This window comes from Lynx canadensis, chromosome B1 (genome assembly GCF_007474595.2).
Source record: "Lynx canadensis isolate LIC74 chromosome B1, mLynCan4.pri.v2, whole genome shotgun sequence".
Taxonomy (NCBI): domain Eukaryota; kingdom Metazoa; phylum Chordata; class Mammalia; order Carnivora; family Felidae; genus Lynx; species Lynx canadensis.
In genome coordinates this window covers 198,845,162-198,867,599 of record NC_044306.2, presented here as the reverse complement: position 1 = coordinate 198,867,599, position 22,438 = coordinate 198,845,162, and the positions used below count along the sequence as shown (strand labels likewise).

The 22,438-nt window shown below is 46.3% G+C and overlaps 1 protein-coding gene across 1 annotated transcript in view; it reads right to left on the bottom strand.

Moving 5' to 3' along the window:
- CLNK (cytokine dependent hematopoietic cell linker) overlaps positions 1 to 22,438 on the bottom strand; it is a 77,160-nt gene that overhangs the window by 33,160 nt on the left and 21,562 nt on the right. Inside the window, exons 10-12 of the mRNA XM_032593082.1 lie at positions 7,807 to 7,832; positions 7,574 to 7,593; positions 6,435 to 6,545 (exon numbers count right to left, since the gene is read on the bottom strand). Of these exons, the coding sequence (XP_032448973.1) occupies positions 6,435 to 6,545; positions 7,574 to 7,593; positions 7,807 to 7,832 (157 nt within the window). The remainder of the gene's footprint in view (positions 1 to 6,434; positions 6,546 to 7,573; positions 7,594 to 7,806; positions 7,833 to 22,438) is intronic.

The following is a 22,438-nucleotide window of genomic DNA, read 5'->3' as shown; positions in this document are numbered from 1 at the left end:
CATCCTGCTTTCAGACCGCCAAGCAGCAAGCAAGCAGACCGAGGGCCACATCTTGTAACCTGTTTCATCAGCCCCTTGGGGTGATACATCTACATGCTACCTCGCCCCCCCCCCCTTTTTAAAATTATTTATTTATTTTCAGAGAGAGAGAGCGTGCAGGCGCCAGCGAGCATGAGCAGGGGAGGGGCAGAGAGGGAGAGACAAGCAGGCTCTGTGCTGTTAGCAGAGCCCAACATGAGCCTTAATCTCATGAACTATGAAATCATGACCTGAGCTGAGATCAAGAGTCTGGCGCTTAACTCCCTGAGCCTCCCAGGTGCCCCCTACCTACCTCTTTTAATGGGGCAAGTGGGAAGCTAAAGAGATACTATCAGAAGTAATAAAGTAGAACAGACACACATAGTATTAATTATTTGGGTTAAATTGAGACTAATTTCTGACTTTGATGTTTAAGAGACTGTCATTTTAGCAATACTGACCTACTGGCCATGTGGCTTTGAAATGTGCAATTGATTTTAGACTAGTGATTTTAAGTTACAAGAGCCAAGCTGTGTTCGACTCTATTTATAAAGAGTTTTAACTGTTGAAAAGCCCTTGAATTTTTCTAGATTGATAGATTTAGCTTATTAGATTTATAAAAGTTGTTAAACAAAGTGTCGCTCGTTAGGGTTTAAAGTTAGATGGATAAAGGTATTTCAAATATTTAAGGAAATTTAACTGAGTTTGTAGATAAGTCTTATTGTCTAAGATTCCTTAACCTATTGAGTGTGTCCTTCAGGTTCGATAAAATTGCTCAGTTTATAAATATAACAATATACTCTATAGATGGAAATTTGAGGCTTTAGGAAAGCTAGGTTTTGGAATTGGTAATATTAAAAAATGGATTTTTGAGAGAGAGAGAGAGAGAGACAGAGTGTGAGCAGGAGAGGGGCAGAGAGAGAGGGAGACACAGAATCGGAAGCAGGCTCCAGGCTCCGAGCTGTCAGCACAGAGCCCGACGCGGGGCCCGAACTCAAGAACTGTGAGTTCATGATCTGAGCTGAACTTGGACGCTTAACTGCCTGAGCCACCCAGGTGCCTCCCGCCCCAAAACGGTTTTTAAGTGAAGAACCCAGGTAATTTTAGGCGTCTTTTCAGTGCACAACAGTCTTTGGGCATAGAAATGTCTATGTTGAGGACATTCCCCAAGTTATTTGTCCCCTTTACCCGTAAAATGAAAGCATCGGGCTTTGGGTGATGGCAGTGGGTGTCTCCTAAATGAGACTTACGAAGACAGAGAGAGATCTACACAGTGACAAAATGGAAGAGCAGGGCAGGGACTTGGTCCCCTCCCCATGCACCACCCTGCCTCTCCGAGGCATCTTTCGGCTCCTGTAAGTTCTGTTGTGTTCTGTTTTGGAGACAACCAACAAAACGTGGCCACCAACTGCATGGCACGAATAAGCATCCCCACATCCTTTCCTGTGCACAACAGGTGCTCAGTGTGCACTTGAAGATAATGAATTTTACATTAAAAATAGCTCTGGGACACCTGGGTCGCTCAGTCAGTGAAGCTCCCACTTCAGCTCAGGTCATGATCTCACAGTTCATGAGTTCGAGCTCTGCATCGGGCTCTCTGCTGTCAGCGTGGAGCCCGCTTCAGATTCTGTGTCCCCCTCTCTGTGTCTGTCCCCCATCTGCGCTCTCTCTGTCTCTCAAAAATAAGTAAAACATAAAAAATTTATAAAAATAGCCCTTCATGAGCCTCCCTTAGATTTCGCTTAGTTTTAAATAAACAGGATTTGAATCCTCATTCTGCCATCTATGAGCTCCGTTACCCTCAGCAAGTGAAGCCCCTTCTCTGAAGCTTGGTTTTCCCACCTGTAAAATGGGTAACCCCCGACAGAAATGGGGTGGGTTGATTAAGGTTCTCATGAAATAATACCTGTGAAAGCTATTTGGAAGAAAATAACACCCTCGATCTGCGGGACACCTTTAACAGACACTTTCTTTGAAATTAAACTTGACCTTGGAGATAATGGTAGGTCTCATGCACGTGTAGGAAATGCTACAGAGAGATCCCGTATGCACTTCACCCCATTTCCCCCAATGGCAACATCTTGCGGAATATGATAATAATTTACATCCGCACTCTAAAATCAATAGTTCCCACCCAGAAGTCCCTGCTTCCATGCAAATTTGTGTATCCTTGCAATCCGTGCTTCCTCTCTCTTACAGGACTATGTTTTCTCTGTATCGCTACAGATTTTTTTTTTCCCTTTCACTTCCCAACTCATCAGCAGGTGTATCTGCGTCCCTGAGACTGCTTGAACTGATGTGGCACCAGCTTTGCCGGCTGCAAAGGGAAAACTGTAGTTAGGCAGACAGGTGTTCGGTTGGTTAAATAGCAGGTACCTTATTTAAAGTACATTTTGGCCGAACCCTGCACCGTGGGGTTGGAGTTTGCTAGATGCAGGGAGACGTCGCGGTTCGTGACCTCTCTGCCCTTCTGTGTCCTCATCAGTAAACCGGGGGTTGGGATATTGCTTTCTGCTCAGTGTGGCTGTGGGACTAAATGACGTAAAGCATCTGAAAGACTCCAGAGTGTAACAGGAGCTCAGCAAATGTCTTCCTGTTCCGATGACTCAGGAGGCTTTTACTTGGTGCCCGCGTCATGGTATTAACATTACAATGGATACATCATTGGAAAGTTATTCCCTTACTAATCTCTTTCTTATTGTGTCAGAGAGAGAGTCTCAACGTAGCAGCGGTTATTTTTATCCAAATATTGCTTTGCATTTTAGTTCTCTTCCCTTTTAGGAGAGAGAAAGTTCCGCAGGTCTGAAACTGCGGTGCAGTTACTTATGGTAATGATGTTTCCCTTTTGAAAAAAATTTTTTTAATGTTTATTTTTGACAGAGAGAGGGAGAGACAGAGCATGAGCGGGGGAGGGGCAGAGGGAGACACGGAATCTGAAGCAGATTCCAGGCTCCGAGCTGTCAGCACAGGGCCCGACGCGGGGCTCAAACCCACGGACCAGGAGATCATGACCTGAGCCAAAGTCCAGACGCTTAACCGGACGCTTAACCGACTGAGCCACCCAGGCGCCCCCATCAATGAAGGATTTAAATGGCATTCTCCTGAACTGGAATGTTTTGATCCAATGATCGTTTTTGTGAACCCAAGACTTAGCCTTAAGATAGAGAATGGCCGAGCCGGTGGAGACAACTGGCTGTTGTAGCAACAGCTGGACCCACGTTCACCATTGGGAGAGGGGGGCTGATGGCGACAGGCTGCAGGTGTCAGCTGCGTTCAGGGGCTGCAGTGGACTGTCACACTACGTCACAGCCTCCCTTCACAGAGGGCCGTCTACCTCCCAAGCCTACAGGGCAGCTGACGGGAAGGGAGTGGACACTATTTTTCCTTGGCTGAAGCAGCTCAGCTCTCTAATGTCCCTTTTGTTTTCAGAGAAGGGGAAACTAGCAACAGCCTCACGTGGTTGTTTACAGGCAACGTCTGGGTCCTTAGTAATTGTCGTCTGACTCCCAATAGGGGGCCCGACTCAAAATGAATTTGGAAGCTCTGCTTCTATGGCACAACTCTTTCTTATTCCTGGTGGCATTCTCAATGTGTGGCACAGGCCCTGCATGGTGTTGACCCCTCAATAGTCCTACACCAACCCTATCACGTGGACCGAGTGACCTAACTTCTGTGTATCTTAGTGACCTTACGTGCCCAGTGAGTAGGGAAGCGGTTTTTACCCGGCACCTGCCATGAACCAGCCACCGAGCCTTAGAAAATCCATACTTTATAGGGCTGCTGGAAGGATCCGGTGAGATGTTATACGGAATGTAACGATTCTCTGGAGGGGTTTACAGTGAAGAGACCCAGCCAGGTTCCCGTCACTTGCAAAAATGATTAAACAAATTTAACCGTAACTGCGGAAACCCCAGAGACACAAAAAGCAAACTTGTAAGGATTTCAGAGCCACTGAGGTGGCTGGAGTGATGGGGGACTCGTCTGTGGATCAAGGGAGGCGCCATTTTAGGCACTAGGAGCTTGGGCGTGTGTAGGTAAGGCCTAAGGGCCTGCAAAGCTTTAGTGGCAGATATATTCCTAGAACCTGGTTCCCCCTGGGTCCTTAGCCACAGGCTGTGCCTGTGTCTCACCTCTCAGAGCAATTAAAGCTGATGCTGGGGAACAATACTTTTTAAAAAGCTTTCCTAATTATTTTCATGTAAAGCCAGGATAAGAAACATTGCGCTAGAATGTATAGCCTGTATTTCAAGAGAAAAATAGGGTTGTGGGTGCCTAATTCTGTTGGGTACAGATGGGACACGATGTTTAGGCGTTTTTCTTTCCTTCCTGTGCTGTGACACATATTATCCTAGGCGCTCCAGAGAAATCTCATACCTCCTCCCCTCCACTCTGTCACATGGGGACGCTCATATTGCTTGCACAAAGAGGGGAACTCAGAACTATTTAAGAGCTTTAGGCGGTTATACAGCCAGAAGTGGCTCAGCTGGGACCCAAACCTCGTTCTTTCTGCGTGAAGAAACAGAAGAAAGATCAAATCCTCTTTTTCTCCACACCGAACAACCTCATCGCCTCTGCAGTTTTATTCATCCTATTTTCTATCTCTTTACTTCTCTGCATTTTGACCAGTTCCTAGACCCATTAGCCTATTTGCTCAGGAGTTTCAGGGATGGTACATTTTACGTTCCCGAGTCTGATGATGCCACTTCCTGGGGTTGATAGCATGTTGCCTTCCTGTCTCTCGTGCTTGGAAAATAGATATCCAAACAGAGCAAATGGGGGACTCCCAGCCTGGCTAGGACCCTCTGGAAACTGCAGAAGGAAATACAGGTTTATCAGACACATACTATGTGCCCAGCCCTGTTCTAGAAACTACACACCCCAACCTTTTGGAGGTGCATTACCCCTTGCCCCCAACCTTTTGGGGGTGGAACAGACTTGTATCCAAATAATTATATGGTGTGGCGAGGGCACAATAGGGCACGGCTCAAGGTAATAAAAGCGCAGTAGATGTTGGTCACAAATATGTCCTGAGCGGTCACAGTTGAGCGCTTGGCATGAATCATGTGTAATTCTCATGTTGGCCCACGATGTGGGTGGTCGGGGCTACTGTTATTCTCACTTGACCGCCGAGAACCGCTGGGGCTGGGCGAAGGTTAGTGTGTGCCTTAAAACAGTTTCCCGACCTTTGCGCTCTTGACTTTTCAGGGGTTATTATTCTTTGTTGGGGGTGGGGGGCTGTCCTGTACACCGTGGGGTGTTTAGAGGCCTCCCTGGCCTCTACCCACCAGATGCCAGGAGCATCCCCACTGCCCAACTCGTCACAACAAAATAACGTCTCTGGACATTGTTGGTTCCCCTGGGGGCAAAGTCACCTCTGGTTGAGAACCATTGCCCCAAATGTGCCAGTGCAGAAGAAGGAGAGCCTGAATTTCCACCGGGGCAGTTGGGATGGACTCCCGAGAGCTTGTGGCCCTGCCCATGCTGCTAGGCAGGTAGAGAAGCCCACAGAGGGAGGGGAACTTGCACGGGGGAGGAGGAAGGGAATGGAGAACGGATGGTCTTAGGAGGCTGCAAAGGATGAACAGATGAAGAGACGTTCACCAGAAAACTAGGCGGAAATGGGCATTTTAGGTTCTTGAATGTTCCGCATCAGAACCAGTGACGACTGGGTTTTCCAGAGAAGCTCAAAATGTGCCTGATATTTTGAATTTCTGTATCTATGAAGATTCAACTGACTGAAGCTGCGGGCCCCAACCTGCTGATTCAAGCTTGCAGTAAGGAAGCATTGTTCATTCCATGTAGGAACAAGAGAAAAATGCTAATCTCTGTTCTGTCTTCTAAAACAAGGCAGTTTTGGAAATTCCAAGTCTCTGGGGGGGGGGAGGGGGGGAAAGAAGTCCATTCACAGTTGCTAGCATTTCGTGATTGTCGCTGGCTGTCAAAGGTCCCGCACATTTCGGAGGGGGGCTCTGTCGTCAGCTGATAATACCAGAGAGGTGGCTTTTTAATTATTTGTCCTAACGGCAATAATGTTTTTGACAAGTGGGTTATATTCCTTCCGCCTTGGTGGTGAGAAGCTGGGGGCCGGTATTGGTCTGCAGAGAGTCTGAACCCCTTTTTGGATTTTACATAAAAAGTCCTGATTCTGTTCTGGCACTTAACACTTTCTTTAACGACTAGTTCAGGTCTCAAGTGAGCCTTTGGGGCAATAATTCATTTTCTTACAAAGAAGATGTGTTTTCTGTTGTAGAATCGGACTGCAGCCTTCTAAGACTCTTTTCCCTCAAGGCATCTTTGACAACTCGAGGCATAGGAGCAGGGAGCCTGTTGGCAGGGGTGGCTGGTTGTCCTTGTCGCCCTCCCCTGCCCCCCAGCCTCCCTGGGCATTTCACCAGCAACAACCTCAAACCTGTCACCTGGGTTCTCTCTGGACGTCGGGAAAGGCGAGCCTCTGAGGGAGGGGTGAACAGCTGCTCTCCGGCTGGGGCGGCAGGGGCTGGTACTTCTTCGGAAGAATGCCAGGTGGCCTGAGGGAAGAGTCACAGTGAGAATGTGATCAGGTTTGTTGCACAGGTGGCTCTCCAGACAGCCCTGCCCTCCGTGTCCCCAGCTTTGGCCCAGAGGTCAGTGGTGGGGTGTCCCGATCCATTTCGGGGAGCCCCGGTTGTCAGAAAACTGTAGTCATTCTCCTAATGAGCCTAGAGCCCCCTCCCTGCTGTGTGCTCATCCGTCTGGTTCTGTTTCCCAAAGGGTGGGATGGAACCTTCCGCAGGGTGTCATAGGTTTCTCAATACGCCAAGTTCTAGGGAGGCTGGAAGACGTGAGCTCTGGAAACTCCCCAAAGAAACAGGAACATGTCTGAAGGTCAGTGAACGGCTCACTCACTCACTTATAAAGCGTACCGGGTGCTGTTGGCAGAGGCTGGAGATACAGACAGCAGAGACCCAGTCCTTGGCTCAAGTCACGTCCCGCTAGTGTGGCAGAGAGAGAAGCCACGAGAAGTGACCAGCAAGGGGTGGTACGCTCTGTGTCCTCCTGGGGCCCACGGGGGACAGCAGAGTGGCCGACTCACCCGGAGTCTGAGAAGTCGAGGCTGTTGTTCTCGCCTTCATGGGTATGTGTAATAAAATGATAGTTGTATTTCTGTATATACGATATAGAAAACTGCACGTACATGCCCAAATATGTACCACACCTTGTAAGTTCCGGGAACGCATTTCCTAGTGTAAGTACCATCTGGGGGATTTCTGTGCTGAAAGGAGGGGAGAAGCGGGAGAGCGTAGAGCAGTGGGTTCACCAAGAACTGATGTGTGCCCGGACACGGAACAGAGGGCTGGGAGTGAGCGGACGGTTAAACGGATGTGAGAAGGCTCATTCAGACCAGCTCATATTCATTTTTCCAAGCCAACTTGTTTGTGGTTCTTTTCTTTTCTTTTCTTTTCTTTTCTTTTCTTTCTTTTCTTCTTTTCTTTTTTTGAAGTCTAGAGCTTTTCAAATTCTGGAACTAATCACTTAAGTGTCTAGCAAAATAAAATTTCTATGTCAGGTGTCTTACCGAGGAGGTGGGAAAGGAGTCTGCAAAGGAAAGAGAATCAGAAATTAAATTTATTGTTCGTTGAGCAGAACTAATGGTTAACGATTCGGGGGGTTTACAAACAGAAGTTAAAAATCCCAACCAAACTTCCGGGTTATATTTTTCAAGTGATAGCTAAGCCTTTACATTGTCCACCTTCCTATGCTTCTAAAATACAGAGTGGGTGACAAACATGTTTTAACGATGTCGCTTACCTTGCTTTCCTTTGCGGGTCTGTCTCCTAAAACAGAAGAGGAAGAGCAGTGAGTTTATGGAAATGCCGTCAAGCTTGTTTTACATACGTTTAAGTGGAAATCATTCCCATTGGAATCGGCACTCCTCATCAGGGAGTCAAAGCCACACTGAGATACCACCTCACTCCCGGTCAGAGTGACTCAAATGAACAAATCAGGAGACTATGGATGCTGGAGAGGATGTGGAGAAACGGGAACCCTCTTGAACTGTTGGTGGGAATGCAAACTGGTGCAGCCACTGTGGAAAACAGTGTGGAGGTTCCTCAAAAAATTAAAAGTAGATCTACCCTATGACCCAGCAATAGCACTGCTAGGAATTTACCCAAGGGATACAGGAGTGCTGATGCCTAGGGGCACTTGTACCCCAATGTTTATAGCAGCACTCTCAACAATAGCCAAATTATGGAAAGAGCCTAATGTCCATCAACGGATGAATGGATAAAGAAATTGTGGTTTATATACACAATGGAATACTGCTTGGCAACGAGAAAGAATGAAATCTGGCCTTTGGTAGCAACGTGGATGCAACTGGAGGGTATTTTGCTAAGTGAAATAAGCCAGGCAGAGAAAGACAGATACCATATGTTTTCACTCATATGTGGATCTTGAGAAACTTAATAGAAGACCATGTGGGAGGGGGAGGGGGAAAAATAGTTACAAACAGAGAGGGAGGGAGCCAAACCATAAGAGACTCTTAAGGACTGAGAACAAACTGAGGGTTGATGGAGGGTGGGGGAGAGGGAAAAGGGGGGTGATGGGCAGGGAGGAGGGCACCTGTTGGGATGAGCACTGGGTGTCGTATGGAAACCAATTTGACAATAAATTATATTTAATATAAAAAATTAAAAAAAAAACTTCCCTAAATTAAAAATAAAAAAATATATAAGCGTCATAAAAAAAATAAATAAACGAATAATGTCGATGATAATGTCAATTCAGGTCTGTTGAGGTCTTATTAGGTACCAGCACCAGGCTAAATATCTTAGTGATCTCATTCAATCCCTGCCTTTATTCTAGAATTGAAAAGACAGGGCCTGGGAAGTTACCCTTCAGTCATCCTGTAAATGGTAAAGAGTTCATTGTATGTGGCATGACTCAAAAGATCCCCTCTTAACCACGAATTCTTTTTTTCTTTTTTGAGAGAAAGAGAGAGAGAGAGAGAGGCAGAGAGAGAGAGGGGGAGAGAATCCCAAGCAGGCTACCAGAGCAGAGCGTGAGGCAGGGCTGGAACTCACAAACCTTGAGATCATGACCTGAGCAGAAATCAAGAGTTGGATGCTTAACTGACTGAGCCACCCCGGTGCCCCTTAACCACTAATTCTTGATTAGAATTAACATTCATAGGGGTGCTTGGGTGGTTCAGTCGGGTAAGCGTCCGACTTTGGCTCAGGTCGTGATCTCACCGTTCGTGGGTTCAAGCCCCACATGGGGCTCTGTGTGGATAGCTCAGAACCTGGAACCTGCTTCGGATTCTGTGTCTCCCCCTCTCTCTCTGCCCTTCCCCTGCTAGAGCGCTCTCTCTCAACAATAAACATTAAAAAAAAAAGAATTAACATTCTTATATAACTATATAGTTATTTTGTTATTTCAAATGCCTGCCTAACACCTTCACTGGACATTTCTGAGCAGAGGAAAATAGCATCATAGAATTTTCCAGATGGCAGGGTTTCCTCAGGCTCCAAAATCCAACTTTTATTGTAGACAAAAGTAAGGACAGTTGCTCAAGACCACCCCAGCCTAGGAAAGCCTGAATGAAGCCTGGGAACACTTTTCCAGACTTCCAGGTAGTTTTAGTTACACAATGCAGTTCAAGTCCAAGAGAATCACTGAGATGCTGCTACCTCGATCTTCTCAGCTCTTCTCAGATCTTCTCAGCGTAGAACCAGGCACTGGGGCTAAGAAGACAGCACAGCCCTTCCCTTGAAGGTGCTTATGCTTGTCCAGCTCACAGACCAAGTTCTAGGCTCTGGGGATATAATGAGGAGGGTGAGACCCTGTCCCTGTCACCATAGAGTTTATACTTAAGAGGGTAGATGTGGATTGAAAACACTATTGGGGTGCCTGGTGGCCCAGTTGGTTAAAGGACTCTTTTTTTTTTTGAAGTTTATTTTTGGTGGGGGAGGGGGAAAAAAAAGGGAGAGAGAGAATCCCAAGCAGGCTCCACATTGTCAGCAGGAGGGTGATGCGGGGCTTGATCTCACAAACTGTGAGATCATGACCTGAGCCACGATCGAGAGTTTGATGCTTAGACTACAGAGCCACCCAGGTGCCCCAAGCGACCAACTCTCGATTTTGGCTGAGGTCGTGATCTCATGGTTCTTGAGATCGAGCCCGGTGTCGGGTTCCAGGCTGACAGCATGGAGACTGCTTGGAATTTTCTCTCTCTTTCCCTCCCCCTACTCGCGCTCTTTCTCTGTCTCTCAAAATAAATACATAAACTTAAAAAGAAAACAGTATTGAAAATGGGATGAGAATCTCAGAGAGGTCATGGTATTAAAGGGAAACATGGGAGACTTAAGTCTGGCATGTCAGAAAAAGCGTCCTCGAGAAAGCAACGTTTACTGATCTGTAAAAATGGGGGTGACGTCAGAGATGTTGTTTATGTGGCAGTGGGAGGAACTGACCGGAAAGTGTGGCTCCTGTCATAGGTGACTTCAACCTCGGTGGATTACTGTTCTCACTGAGCTTTGTTTCCTTGTGTGTGAGACAGTGAAGCCGGACTGGATGAGTGGTTTTTAACCAGGCTCGGAAGGGCACCCTCAGCTCCTCCTGGGGAGTTCGGAGGGCTGGGGGACTGGTTTCTGGCTCCTCCTCCCATGTCCCACGTCACAGGGGGCTCCATTTTGATCTCCTTCCAGATTTCTTTTGGGGAAAGGTCCAGCTGGCCCAGAAGAACACAACACAACACATGCTTGTCTGGATGATTTCATAGGGCTCCTCCAGGTCTAAAAGAATTACTCCATTGGGCCTAATTATTAGTCTTTGTATCTTATTTTTGTGTTGGGAAAATACTTTTTAAAGAGATAGACTCGATTTCTCTGCACCAATTCAAACACGGATGGCAAACAGGAATCATCGATGTTCTTGGCATCATAAAAACAAAATAGGATCCAGGACGGATTTCAACAACAGCAGCAATCTGGTTAATGTTCGATCTTTGGCTATTTCAACGATGTTTCCCAAAAGCTTGGACCACATGATGCCCTCTTAAGGCGCCAAGTCAAAAAACATAAGATTAACTTCCCCTCGCTTTATGGCGCATTGGCTTTGCTTTTGGAGCTCGCTGGTGGACCATCTCGCTGTTCGTATTGCCTTTGCCTATAAGCTGGATGTTGGCTTCCTAAGAGGCCTTTCTTCACAGCCATCACTATATCTTTGGGGGATCAATTCAATTTACTGGAAAAAAAATTCACTAAAGAGACAGAGTATCTGGGATTCAGTAGAAACTGTCCACTTATCGTTTCAGAGGTACCTATCCCATTTGCTTCAGTGTCCATGGGCTTTGTAAAGGACACCTATCCTCCTCTCACTCATTGCTTGTTATTGAGCACATAGTATTTGTCCAGCATGGATTCATTTTTGATATATTTATTGATGCAGGTGTTGGGGAATGTAATGCCAGAATAAAAGTTGTTACTCCCATGTAACTTACACTTCAGTGGCAGAAGATAGAAAACAAATAAGCAAAAGTACATGATGACAATGACAGGAGATGACAAAGTGCTTCAAAGAAACGTGACAGAGTGAGGGGGGAAAGCAGGGGCATGGAGACAGCAGGAGCATGAAGGGCTCCCCATGTGTCACGCAGAAGAGATAGGGTATGGGGTGAGCTTTTTAAAAACAGATCCCAGAAAGCCTCTCTGGTTAGGTGATGAGGAAACAGAGGCCCGAGGAAAGTAAGGAAGCACATCACATGACTATGCGGGCAAGAGTTTCCCGACATAGGAAACAGCAAGTGCAAAGGCCCTGTGGTGAGATGAGCACAAGAGGGAGGTAGAGTGTGAGTGGTGACTGCAGAGGTAGGGGAGTGCCCAGATCACCTGCCATCATGTAGGTTGTGGTAAGAGCTTTGTCTTAAACACAGCACCCCTTTTGTATGCACTGTTCATGTGTCCTGTGTCTTCTTATCATATCACATTTTCTCCCACATCCCTTAGTTTCCCCCCCCTCACTTCAAAACTTTTGTATATGGCATCAACGGTAACAGCAGCGGAGATCTCGACCATATCAAATACGCCTATTAGTTAGTAATCGTCTACACAGTCAAGCTTCACTTGTTCGTTGCTTAAATAACGGGATCCCTGTAAACCAGCGGGTGAGAGTGAATTTCAGGGATTCTACAAGCGAGAAACCTGCATCAAATCAGCAAAGTGCTACGTCACACGGTGATGCGGCTTTCCTGATAATTCATAAAATCCAACCAGCTTCGTTTGGGGGGGGGGAGGGTTATTTAATAAAGTGATAACAACTCAAGCATTTGGGATAAGGGAAGAAGGTGAGATGTGGGAGCTGGGTTTCTGGAGTTTGAATATTGATCCTGCTGCTTACTCTGGGCAGCATCGCGGCAGGTGCTTGATAAATATTTATGCAACGAGCCAATGGACCGAGGAGCGGCTGCGCCTCCTCATCTGGAAAAGCGAGAGATGGTTCCTCCCACTTCCCTGGGATTCGTGTGTGGAATGAATGGGGTAATGCGTTTCAAGCACGTGGCTTTTAATGCAAACCCAGTTACAAGCATTATTGTGCGATGGAAAATTAGAGGGGAAAGAGCAGTTCGTTCTCCTTATGAAGTACACAGATCTTCTCCAATGCTAGGAAATATTCTCCAATGCCAGGAAAAGCTCCCTGTCTCCCAAGAAGACTCGGTTGTTCTCTCCAAGGTCCTTCCCTTCTTGAAATTCAATACAGTGGGTTTCGCTGGGAGGAGGCTGCCGTGCTCGCCATCTGGTGGCCATATGGGTAACTAGCAGCATCTGCCCGGAGAGTGTCCTCGTTTGCTCTTAGGTCTGCAACGAGATAGATTTCACTTCCGCTGCAAAACTTACTGTTGCTTGGGAGGTGACGTGGTGAGGGGAGCACAGCACGGCTGCGGAATCTGATGGACCGGCTTTGACTGCTACCTCCGTCATCTATTAGGGTGCAATCGTGGAGAAACGGTCAACGTTGCAGGGTTCTGTGAAATCAGAGCGAAGCATCCTGGGGAAGAATCACAAGACCTGCCTGGGGTGCCTTGGAGCAGTTGTACCAGCTCACAGGGCTCGTTGCTACGTTTTCGGGAATTTTGCAATGCAGTTGTTACACACCGCCATTATTACAAAATGAATTAAGGTACGCTTCAGTTGTATCAGAGGCTGCCAAACTGTCTTCCAAGTGGCCGTGCCATCTTGCCTGTTCACCAGCAATATTTGAGAGCTCGTTTGGTTCCACGTCCCCGTCAGCATTTGGTGTTGTCCGTGTTCTGGGTTCGGGCCACGCTTACCGTAGAGTGCATAGTGGGCATCCTTGCTGTTTGCATTTGTATTCCCCTGATGAGGTCTGATGTGCAACATCTTTCCATACGCTTCTTGGCCGTCTGTGTATCTTCTTTGGTGACGTGATGTTGAGGTCTGTGGCCCATTTTTTTTTTTAATCGGACTGTTGGTTTTCTTCTTGTTGAGTTTTCCGAGCTCTTTGTGTATTTTGGACAACAGCCCCTTACCAGGTGGGTCTTTTGCAGATATCTTCTCTCTGTGACTCCTCTCTTTCTTCTCTGGATACTGTCTTTCCTAGAGCAGAAGTTTGTAATTTTCAAGATGTCCGGCTCGTCAGTGATTTCTTTCATGCGTCACGCCTTTGGTGTTGTACCTAGAAAGGCATCACTATACAGGTTTTCTCCTGTGTTATCTTCTAGGAGAGGTTTATGGTTTTGATTTTTCTGTTTACTTATTTTTGAGAGGGAGAGAGAGAGTGAGCACAGGAGTGGGGGAGGTGCAGAGAGCGAGAGGGAGATGGACGATCCAAAACAGGCTCCGGGCTGACAACAGGGAGCCTGAAACAGGGCTCGAACTCATGGACCGTGAGATCCTGGCCTGAGCTGAAGTTGGACGCTCAACCGACTGAGCCACCCAGGCACCCCTATAGTTTTGATTTTTAATTTAGGTCTCTGATCCTTTTTTGAGTTAATTTTTGTAAAGGGTTTAAGGTCTGTGTCTAGATGATGGTGATGATGGTGATTTTGCCCGAGGATGTCCAGGTGTCCCAGCACTATTTGTTGGAAAGACAATCTTTGCTTCATCGGATTGTCAGAGATGAGCTGCCTTGTCAGAGATGAGCTGACGATATGTGGGCCAGTTTCTGGGCTCTCCGTTCTGTTCCATTGATCCATTTGTCTATTCTTTCACTAATGCTGCACTGTCCTGATTCCTGGAGCCTTACAGTACGTCCGGAAGTAGGATAGTGTCAGCCCTCCAAGAATTTTTCTCATACATTTTTTTTTTTTATCAGAGATCTGGTTGTTAGACATTTACCACTGCTCGTGGCACTGCTATTAATTAGCTGAGTGACTTAATACAAATTGTTTGGCCTCTCTGGGCTTTGGTATCCTTATCTGTGACTTAAACATGGCGGGGGGGGGGACAAAGATATGTAGGATCCAAGAATGTGTTTCTTTAAATTTTCTTTTTAATGTTTATTTTTTATTTTTGAGAGAGAGAGAGAGAGAGAGAGAGAGACAGAGCGTAAGCAGGGGAGGGGCAGAGAGAAGGAGACACAGAATCCAAAGCAGGCTCCAGGCTCTGAGCTGTCAGCACAGAGCCTGATGCGGGGATCAAACCCACGAACTGTGAGATCATGACTTGAGCTGAAGTCGGACTCCCAACCGACTGAGCCACCCAGGTGTCCCCCAAGAATGTATTTCTTTTTAAAAAAAAATTTTTTTTAATGTTTATTTATTTTTGAGACCGAGAGACACAGAACATGAATGGGGGAGAGTCAGAGAGAGAGGGAGACACAGAATCTGAAACAGGCTCTAGGCTCTGAGCTGTCAGCACAGAGCCTGATGTGGGGCTCGAACTCCCAGACCCCGAGATCATGACCTGAGCTGAAGTCGGATGCTTAACTGACTGAGCCACCCAGGCGCCCCCCCCAAGAATGTGTTTCTTGATGGAAGGGACAATGACACAACAGCGTGGCAACAAATGGTATCTTTGAAATCATTCAGGTTGGGATCTAATCCCTCCTTTGCCACTTACTGAGTGACCTTGGGCAAATTATTCAAATGCTGTGGGCCTGGGGTTCCATGTCTGTAGAACGCAGCTCATGAAGCAGAGTTCCTTGGATGTGGTCAGAATTACCCCTTAATAATAAAAGTAACCATTCTTTTATTATTAGATAAAATAATGCTTGTTTTTCACTTAGCTGCCATTCGACTTGTGTCAAATAGATACCATTTATCCCCTTTCTCTATGAAATATGATCATGAAGATCAACGCTTCGGAAATAGACCAGGAGTGTAACGTTCTGTCATTAGAGAAATAGGCTCTGGGCAAAACTGGATGAAACCTGGCCTCAGTCACAGTACTTATTATGTCTAGGAGTCTTATGATACATGAGCGTGAGCCATTAGGATTGCAAGTCCTGGTGATTAATTATGGAAGAGCCTGAAGAAGCAACTTGTGATCCAAGTGGCTAATGCATATTTGACAAGGCCTGTTTGAGACACCTCTCCAAGTTCGTTGAAAACGTTCAGAAATTAGTTCTAATAGCAAATTGCTGACACCATTCTCTGGGCTGGGCAGGGAGACGTTAAGGTTGGCAAAACCGCTGATACGAGAGGGGTGTAACTTCTTTAACTACTGCTCAAATGAGACCAGAAAGGACAATTTTTAAGAGCATGTACATCCACAGGCCCTTGAACGTGGGTTTTGGCAACTGCATGTTGGGGTTGGTGGTGGATGTGGGATAGAAGCATCTTGCCAAAACAGGCCTGGAGAGAGGTCTTCTCTGCTGACCTGGGGGTCTCAGGGAACGGAGGGAGGGACGTCAGACAGGGCATGTGGGAGATCAAGTCTTCAGGGGATGAGGCGGGCAGCAGGGGTGGGTGAGTTTATGTGTGTTAACAACACCCATAGATTCACAAAATGCTGGAGACCATTGTGTTCTGCTAATTCTACCGATGGGATATTGAGGCCCAGGGAGGGACTGTCATTTGCTGAGATTTAGAAACAGAGAGAGGGGCACCTGGGTGGCTCAGTCGGTTGGGCGTCCGACTTCGGCTCAGGTCATGATCTCGCGGTTCGTGGGTTTGAGCCCCGCGTCGGGTCTGTGCTGACAGCTCAGAGCCTGGAGCCTGCTTCCGATTCTGTGTCTCCCTCTCTCTCTGTCCCTCCCCCCCCCCACTCATGCTTTGTCTCTCTCAAAAATAAATAAACATTAAAAAAAAATTTAGAAGCAGAGAGAGAGAGATGGGGCCAGAAGCAAGCAAGCCAGGACTCTTGACTCGCCTCTCCATAAGCCCCCACCTGGTGGGAGCGTTGCAACTGAGGGTCACAGGCTCCTTTCCGTGCTGACAGCTCTGTGGTCCAGTGACACCTGGCAATGCTGATTTAATGCCCTATAAAAATGGGCTAAAGTTTAGACTTAACTTAATAAATATTGACTATACATCCACTATGTGCCCAGCACGGTGCTATGTGTGTGATTTAACAAACTTTGATCTCTGTGATTGAGGAGACTAGCCTGTTTTTGTATTCATCTACGATATTTATTTTGTAGGCTAAACACGAGCCTGGATGCAACATGAAATGGTTTTAGCTTAGGGTCAGGAAGACACCTGGGGAGAAAGGTGGAGTCGGAGGGAGCCCAGAACCTTGCAAATCTGTTCGGTGCAGTAGCCCTTTGTGGAGGGTCCACCGCAGGTCAATGCCTGTGCTCTAGATTTTTCCCTGGTTCTCACCTTTCAAACAGACAGATGTCTTATGATGTAGCTGGCATTTCCTCTGTTTTATAGAAACGGGGAAGAACGTGGAGAGGTTAAGTTCCTTGGAGTTTTCTTATTTGGAAAACGATTAGGATGTGAATCCAGGGCTCTGTGTCCCCAGGACCCACATTTAGGCAACCACGTTTCAGCTACTTCTGAGCATCAAAAATCATGTTTAATTTGCCCTGAGGTCTCTGTCTCCTTCAGTCCAGTGTCCCTTGCTCCCTGGAGACACGATTCTTCCCCCGGGGCAGAATTAAGTATGCACTCTGTTGAGTTCCCGGAAGACTTAGTGTTGGCTGCGCCAGACTGTTGGGCTCCTCATGGTCTGAGGTCTTATGCTATTCAGTGCCCTGGAACAAGTAATTTTAAACAAAGTGACCTTCTACTGTGGCAGTTTACACACAGTGTTGTGACGCCCTTGTTTTCAATTCCTTTATTTGTGGCTACCTTATATTTCTCTCTCAGAAAACTGTATTTGTTAAAACAAACACTTATCAGCTGCCCTTCCTTTCCTCCGAACCTTATTATTTTCTGTGTGTGATGGGGAGATAAAACACTTTCCTGTAGTCCCATTACTGAGGGATTTTTATAAGATTTATAACATTTGTAACAAATTTATAATATCAACCGTGAACTGAGCATCGAATCAATCAATGCTTCCGTTGCTTTTGATCCATGGGTTGTGTCTGAAATAAATTTAAATCTAAAACGATAGGAGAATAATCTTAAATTTATTTCTGATCCTCTCTCTGGCCTACGGCTTGTTATTTTTGTTAAAAATACGATCTACAGGACGCCAAATTCCATCATTTTGGCCATGGTTTGTGTGGCCGTGTTCTGCCACTAGGGGGCAGTATCGCCCATCAATTCGTGTCCAGCACTAAACCTTGCCTAGTTTGGATGAGTGGGATAAAACCGAACAGGAGGGGGTGTTTGCAGAATGGGGTTTGGATACTAGCAAATACAGCAAAATCCTGAAAACATTGCCATAGTTGACAAAACCCTGGGTTCTGGTCTGGACTCTGACCTCTCTGACCTTGACCAAGCCACCTCTCTTGCTAGACTTCCTTGTCTAAAATTAGGGTGTTGAGGATTGCTTGAGTGGCTCAGTCGGTTGAGCGTCCGACTCGTGACCTGTGAGTTCGAGCCCCGCGTCGGGCTCTGTGCTGACCGCTGGGAGCCTGGAGCCTGCTTCGGATTCCGTGTCTCCCTCTCTCTCTCCCCCTCCCCTGCTCACATTCTGTCTCTCTCTCAAAAATAAATAAACATTAAAAATTTTTTTTTGAAAAATAAAAAAAAAAATGAGGGAGTTGAACCAGATTAACTCTGAACTCATCTCTGATTCTAATTTCGTTGGCCTCTAAATTCCTCTAAAAGCAAACGAGAAGAAAGGTCTTCTGATGGCATTATGTGGAATTCCATTTTGCTTCTTTGCGACCAAGCTCGTGTTTATGGATATACAAGTGCAGTCACCTGTGAATAATTCTCTTTCTTTTCTTGCATAGCTTATTGTATTTCGTTTCAAATTCATTCTTGCATATGGTATGCTTGTCACCTCAAAGAAAATTGGTTTACAGTCTGTGCTTGGCTCACATCTGAGGCAAAGAGAAATTCACTTTAATGTCCTTTATTCTCGGCATTAAGAAGCTAAACCACACTGTATTCGAACATTATAGCCATCCTACTCAGAAAAGAAGATGTTTTCTCCTGGATTCGTGGCGAGTGCTAATGGTTCATCAGAAACAAGCTATCCTACTATATACTATAAAAGACTTGCCCCCAAATAAACTTTTACCCATTTTTAGAAATGAAAAAAAAAAAATCCAAGCTTCAGGGAAGATAAGGTCTTGAAATCTGACAGTTTCCAGATAATGTCAGAATACGATTGCAAGAAAAATGACATGAGATGTACATTAACATAAATCTATAACTGCTCAACTTGATGAAAAATATCACCATAAAATTCTGTCATTGCTGAACCACCCGATATGTTTTTTCTGTGACATTTTGTGAGAATGAATAAATTATCTGAGAGTGTGTTTGCATCAAAGATACAGAATTTTGTAACAAACACATAAATCATTCAAGCATTCTCCAGCAAGGTGTCTGATCCTAAAACTGGGGGGCATTCACATTAATTTCATCCCTCTGGGCGTTTTTGGGTATGGTTCCATAGAGCTCGGTGTGGTAGTGGAGAGCCATCCATTAGGGACGTGAAGGAAAAGAGGATGTGAAGGGAATAACTCTACCTGGAGAAGTTTTCCACGGAATCTCCCCCCTTGTCCCTATATGCCTCAAGTCTGGGAGCTCTGCTTTCCCTGACGTCCTGTATGCAGTCTACGCGGGGGTCTCCTTTCCAAAATTTGTCCTATTTTTGCAGCCACGATCCCCGTAAGTCAGCCTACTTTCCCTATAAAATTGACAGCACTGACATAACTCTGAAAGTGATGTCCTCATTGTGTTTTCTTAGAAATTAGTTTGCTTTTCTATTGTGGGCAATTAATATCACATAAAGAAACATGATCCCCTTTTTTGCTTAGACTCCCAGAAAGCTGAGAGGCAAGCCGGTGGTTTAATTTTAATAGAATGCTGTGATGTGTACCTGAGGATACTGAATTTTATCTTTTTTTTTCAATTTTTGAGAGAGAAAGAGAGAGAGAGAGAAAGAGAGAGAGAGAGCTCGAGGGGGGAGGCGCAGAGAGAGAGAGAGAAGGGGACAGAGGATCTGAAGCCGGCTCTGTGCTGACGACAGAGAGCCTGATGTGGGGCTCAAACCCACGAACCGGGAGATCATGACCTGAGCCAAAGATGGACGCTCAACCAATTGGGCCACCCAGGTGCCTCCTGGATTTTATCTTTATCTTCGTGTTATAGACTACCTAGATTTTTCCCTAGGATTTTATTTTTATTAAATTCTTTTTTACTATGTAAGTTTTTGTTAACTACCCCCCAATATCTTTGTGAGCTCAGGCCAAGTATAGATAAATATATGCATGGATGGTTGCAATAGTGTGATTTAAAAAAAAAGTTTGTTTGAGGGGCACCTGGGTGGCTCAGTCGGTTAAGTGTCCGACTTCAGCTCAGGTCATGATCTCACGGTTCGTGGGTTTGAGCCTCGCATCGGGTTCTGTGTTGACAGCTCAGAGCCTGGAGCCTGCTTCCGATTCTGTGTCTCCCTCTCTCTCTGCCCCTCCCCTGCTCACGCTCTGTCTCTCTCTGTCTCTCAAAAATAAATAAATGTTAAAAAAGAAAAATAAAAACGTTTGTTTGAGAGAGAGAAAAAGAGTGCATGCACAAGCTCTGAGGAGGGACAGAGAGAGAAGGAGAGAGAGAGAGAATCCCAAGCAGGCTCAAAACCGTCGGGTGGAGTCCAATGCGGGACACCATGTCACAAACTATGAGGTCACGACCTGAGCCAAAATCAACCTGAGCCAAAATCAAGAGTCAGACCCTTAACCAACTGAGCCACCATGCACCCTGCAGTATTATGATATTATCATTAGAAATATGTATTTGGTCCTTGTCCCCAGGATTCTGGCACAGAGCGCATAAATCCCTTGGAATTTCCTAAGTTCTGAGAACTCTAGTAAGGTTTCTTTCCTTATGTTAAGGAGGTGACTCTTGCACTGCCCCTGAAGATGGTACCAGAGGGTAGCCCACCATGTGACTTGAGGGCTGGAACTTTCAGTACCTCCCACACCCACCGCAGGAAGGGGGGAGGAGATTGAGTCTGAGTTTACTCACCAATGCCTAGTGATTGGTCAATCATGCCAATGTCATGAAGCCCCCATAAAAAACCGAAAAGGATGGGGTTCGGAGAACTTTTGGGTTGGAGATAAACCCATGGCAGCACCACATGCCCTCCCACATGTCGTATCCTGTGCAAGTCTTTTATCTGGCTGTCACTGACTCATGTCCCTTTATTACAGACTGTAATCTACTGAGTAAAATGTTGCTCTGAGTTCCATGAGCCTCTCTAGCAAATTAATGCAACTTAAGAAGGGGGGGTCATCGGAACCTCCAGTCTATTGCTGGTCTGTGAGGAACATAGGTGACAACCTGGGCTTGTGACTGGCATCTGAAGTTGGGGTGGTCTCGCAGGCCCGAGCCCCTAACTTGTGGAATCTGATGCTGCCTCTGGGTGGTGGTGCCTCTTGGGTTGAGTCAGAGACCCCACTGGTGCCTGAGAACTGCTTGGTGGCATGGGGACAAATGCTCCCCACAACCCACTTGTCATAATGGAGATTCAAAGCATGTTCATAGGCAAACAGACCTGTTGATGTTTGGAATAATGGCCAAAGAAGGTTCTGCTATCACAGAAGTGAAGTTGGATGTCTCTAGTGAACTGTAACCAAGAAAGGAATTTTGAGGTCCATTTCTTTGCTCTCTCCCTAGGACTCATTTCTCAGTAACGCCTATGAAGGGTCTAGTGCGATGTGGAACGTTTGTATAGCAAATGATTACGGTCTGATCCGGGAGCCCTGTGTGCTCTGGTCCCTTTCTCTGTCAAGAGGTGTGAAAATACTTGGTCCACACAATTCGCCTGCTGTCTCTAGGGACTGAAATACATCAGTTCAAGGAGAAGAGCTCTGAATCAAGTGCTGTGCACGTTGAAGGTCCTGACGTTTTTAAGGACTAAGGAGGCACTAATGTGGAAGCGCCTATGTTGTGGGAGTGTAGGACTGAAAGGGATCTGTCAGGCTGTGCAGGATGGAGAGGAGAGAAGGACTAGGGAACAGCTATTGTTTCCCGCCTCCGTTAATGCTACTGAATTGGATGGTCATGAAACTTCTGCCCACTTCACATTTTAAAGAGGAGGGTAGTAAGACCCAGAAAGGTTAGGTGACTTAAGGCCACACAGCAAGGGAGTGGCAGAGCCTGTGTTTTTGCTACTTCAGTTGCTCCTTTCCCCACGCTTCCTGTTGTGGGTATTTTCTCTGTGCCCATCCACCCTCTTCCTTCTCTATCCTGCCCACTTCACCTCCATCCTTGGGGACCAACCAGCATTGATCACATGTCGGCTGCCCTGCCCTCTCTTTCTGGTTGGGTTCAGCCATTGGGAAGTCCCCACAGGAATTCAGGGAGAGGGAGGTTGAGCATGTGTTCCTTTAAATTCCTTCCCACAAGGCTCAGTTGGGCCGGTGGTGTCCCTCAGCAGATGGTCACTGCTCCTCTCAAGGTGGCGTTCTTCTTCTGTTTTTCTGTAACTGTCCTCTCATCCCTCTGGGCCTAGGGATGGTGACAATGCCCCTGCGATTAGCCCCAGTTCCCACATCATCCCTATACCCCACACACCTCAGTAAATAGTTCCTTTGTAAATAAACTTACTTCAATTATCCTCATTTGGGTGTGCCATCTGTTTCCTGTTGGGACCCTAACTGTTACACCTTCCCATGAAAGAAACTGTGATGTTAATAATATGTTAGAGGATATAGCATTAGACACACAAAAGATGAGTTTGGTACCTCTCAAGTACTGGGAAGTGTAAATCATGGAATTGTCTTCGTTCCCAGTTGGACATTGTGAGAGAAGATAGAGGCATAGGGAAAATGATGAGAGAAGCTATAATGTGTATGATCCAATTAAATTTCTTTGGCTGTCCTCCATGTGTGCTTCCGGCACTGCTGAAATTGA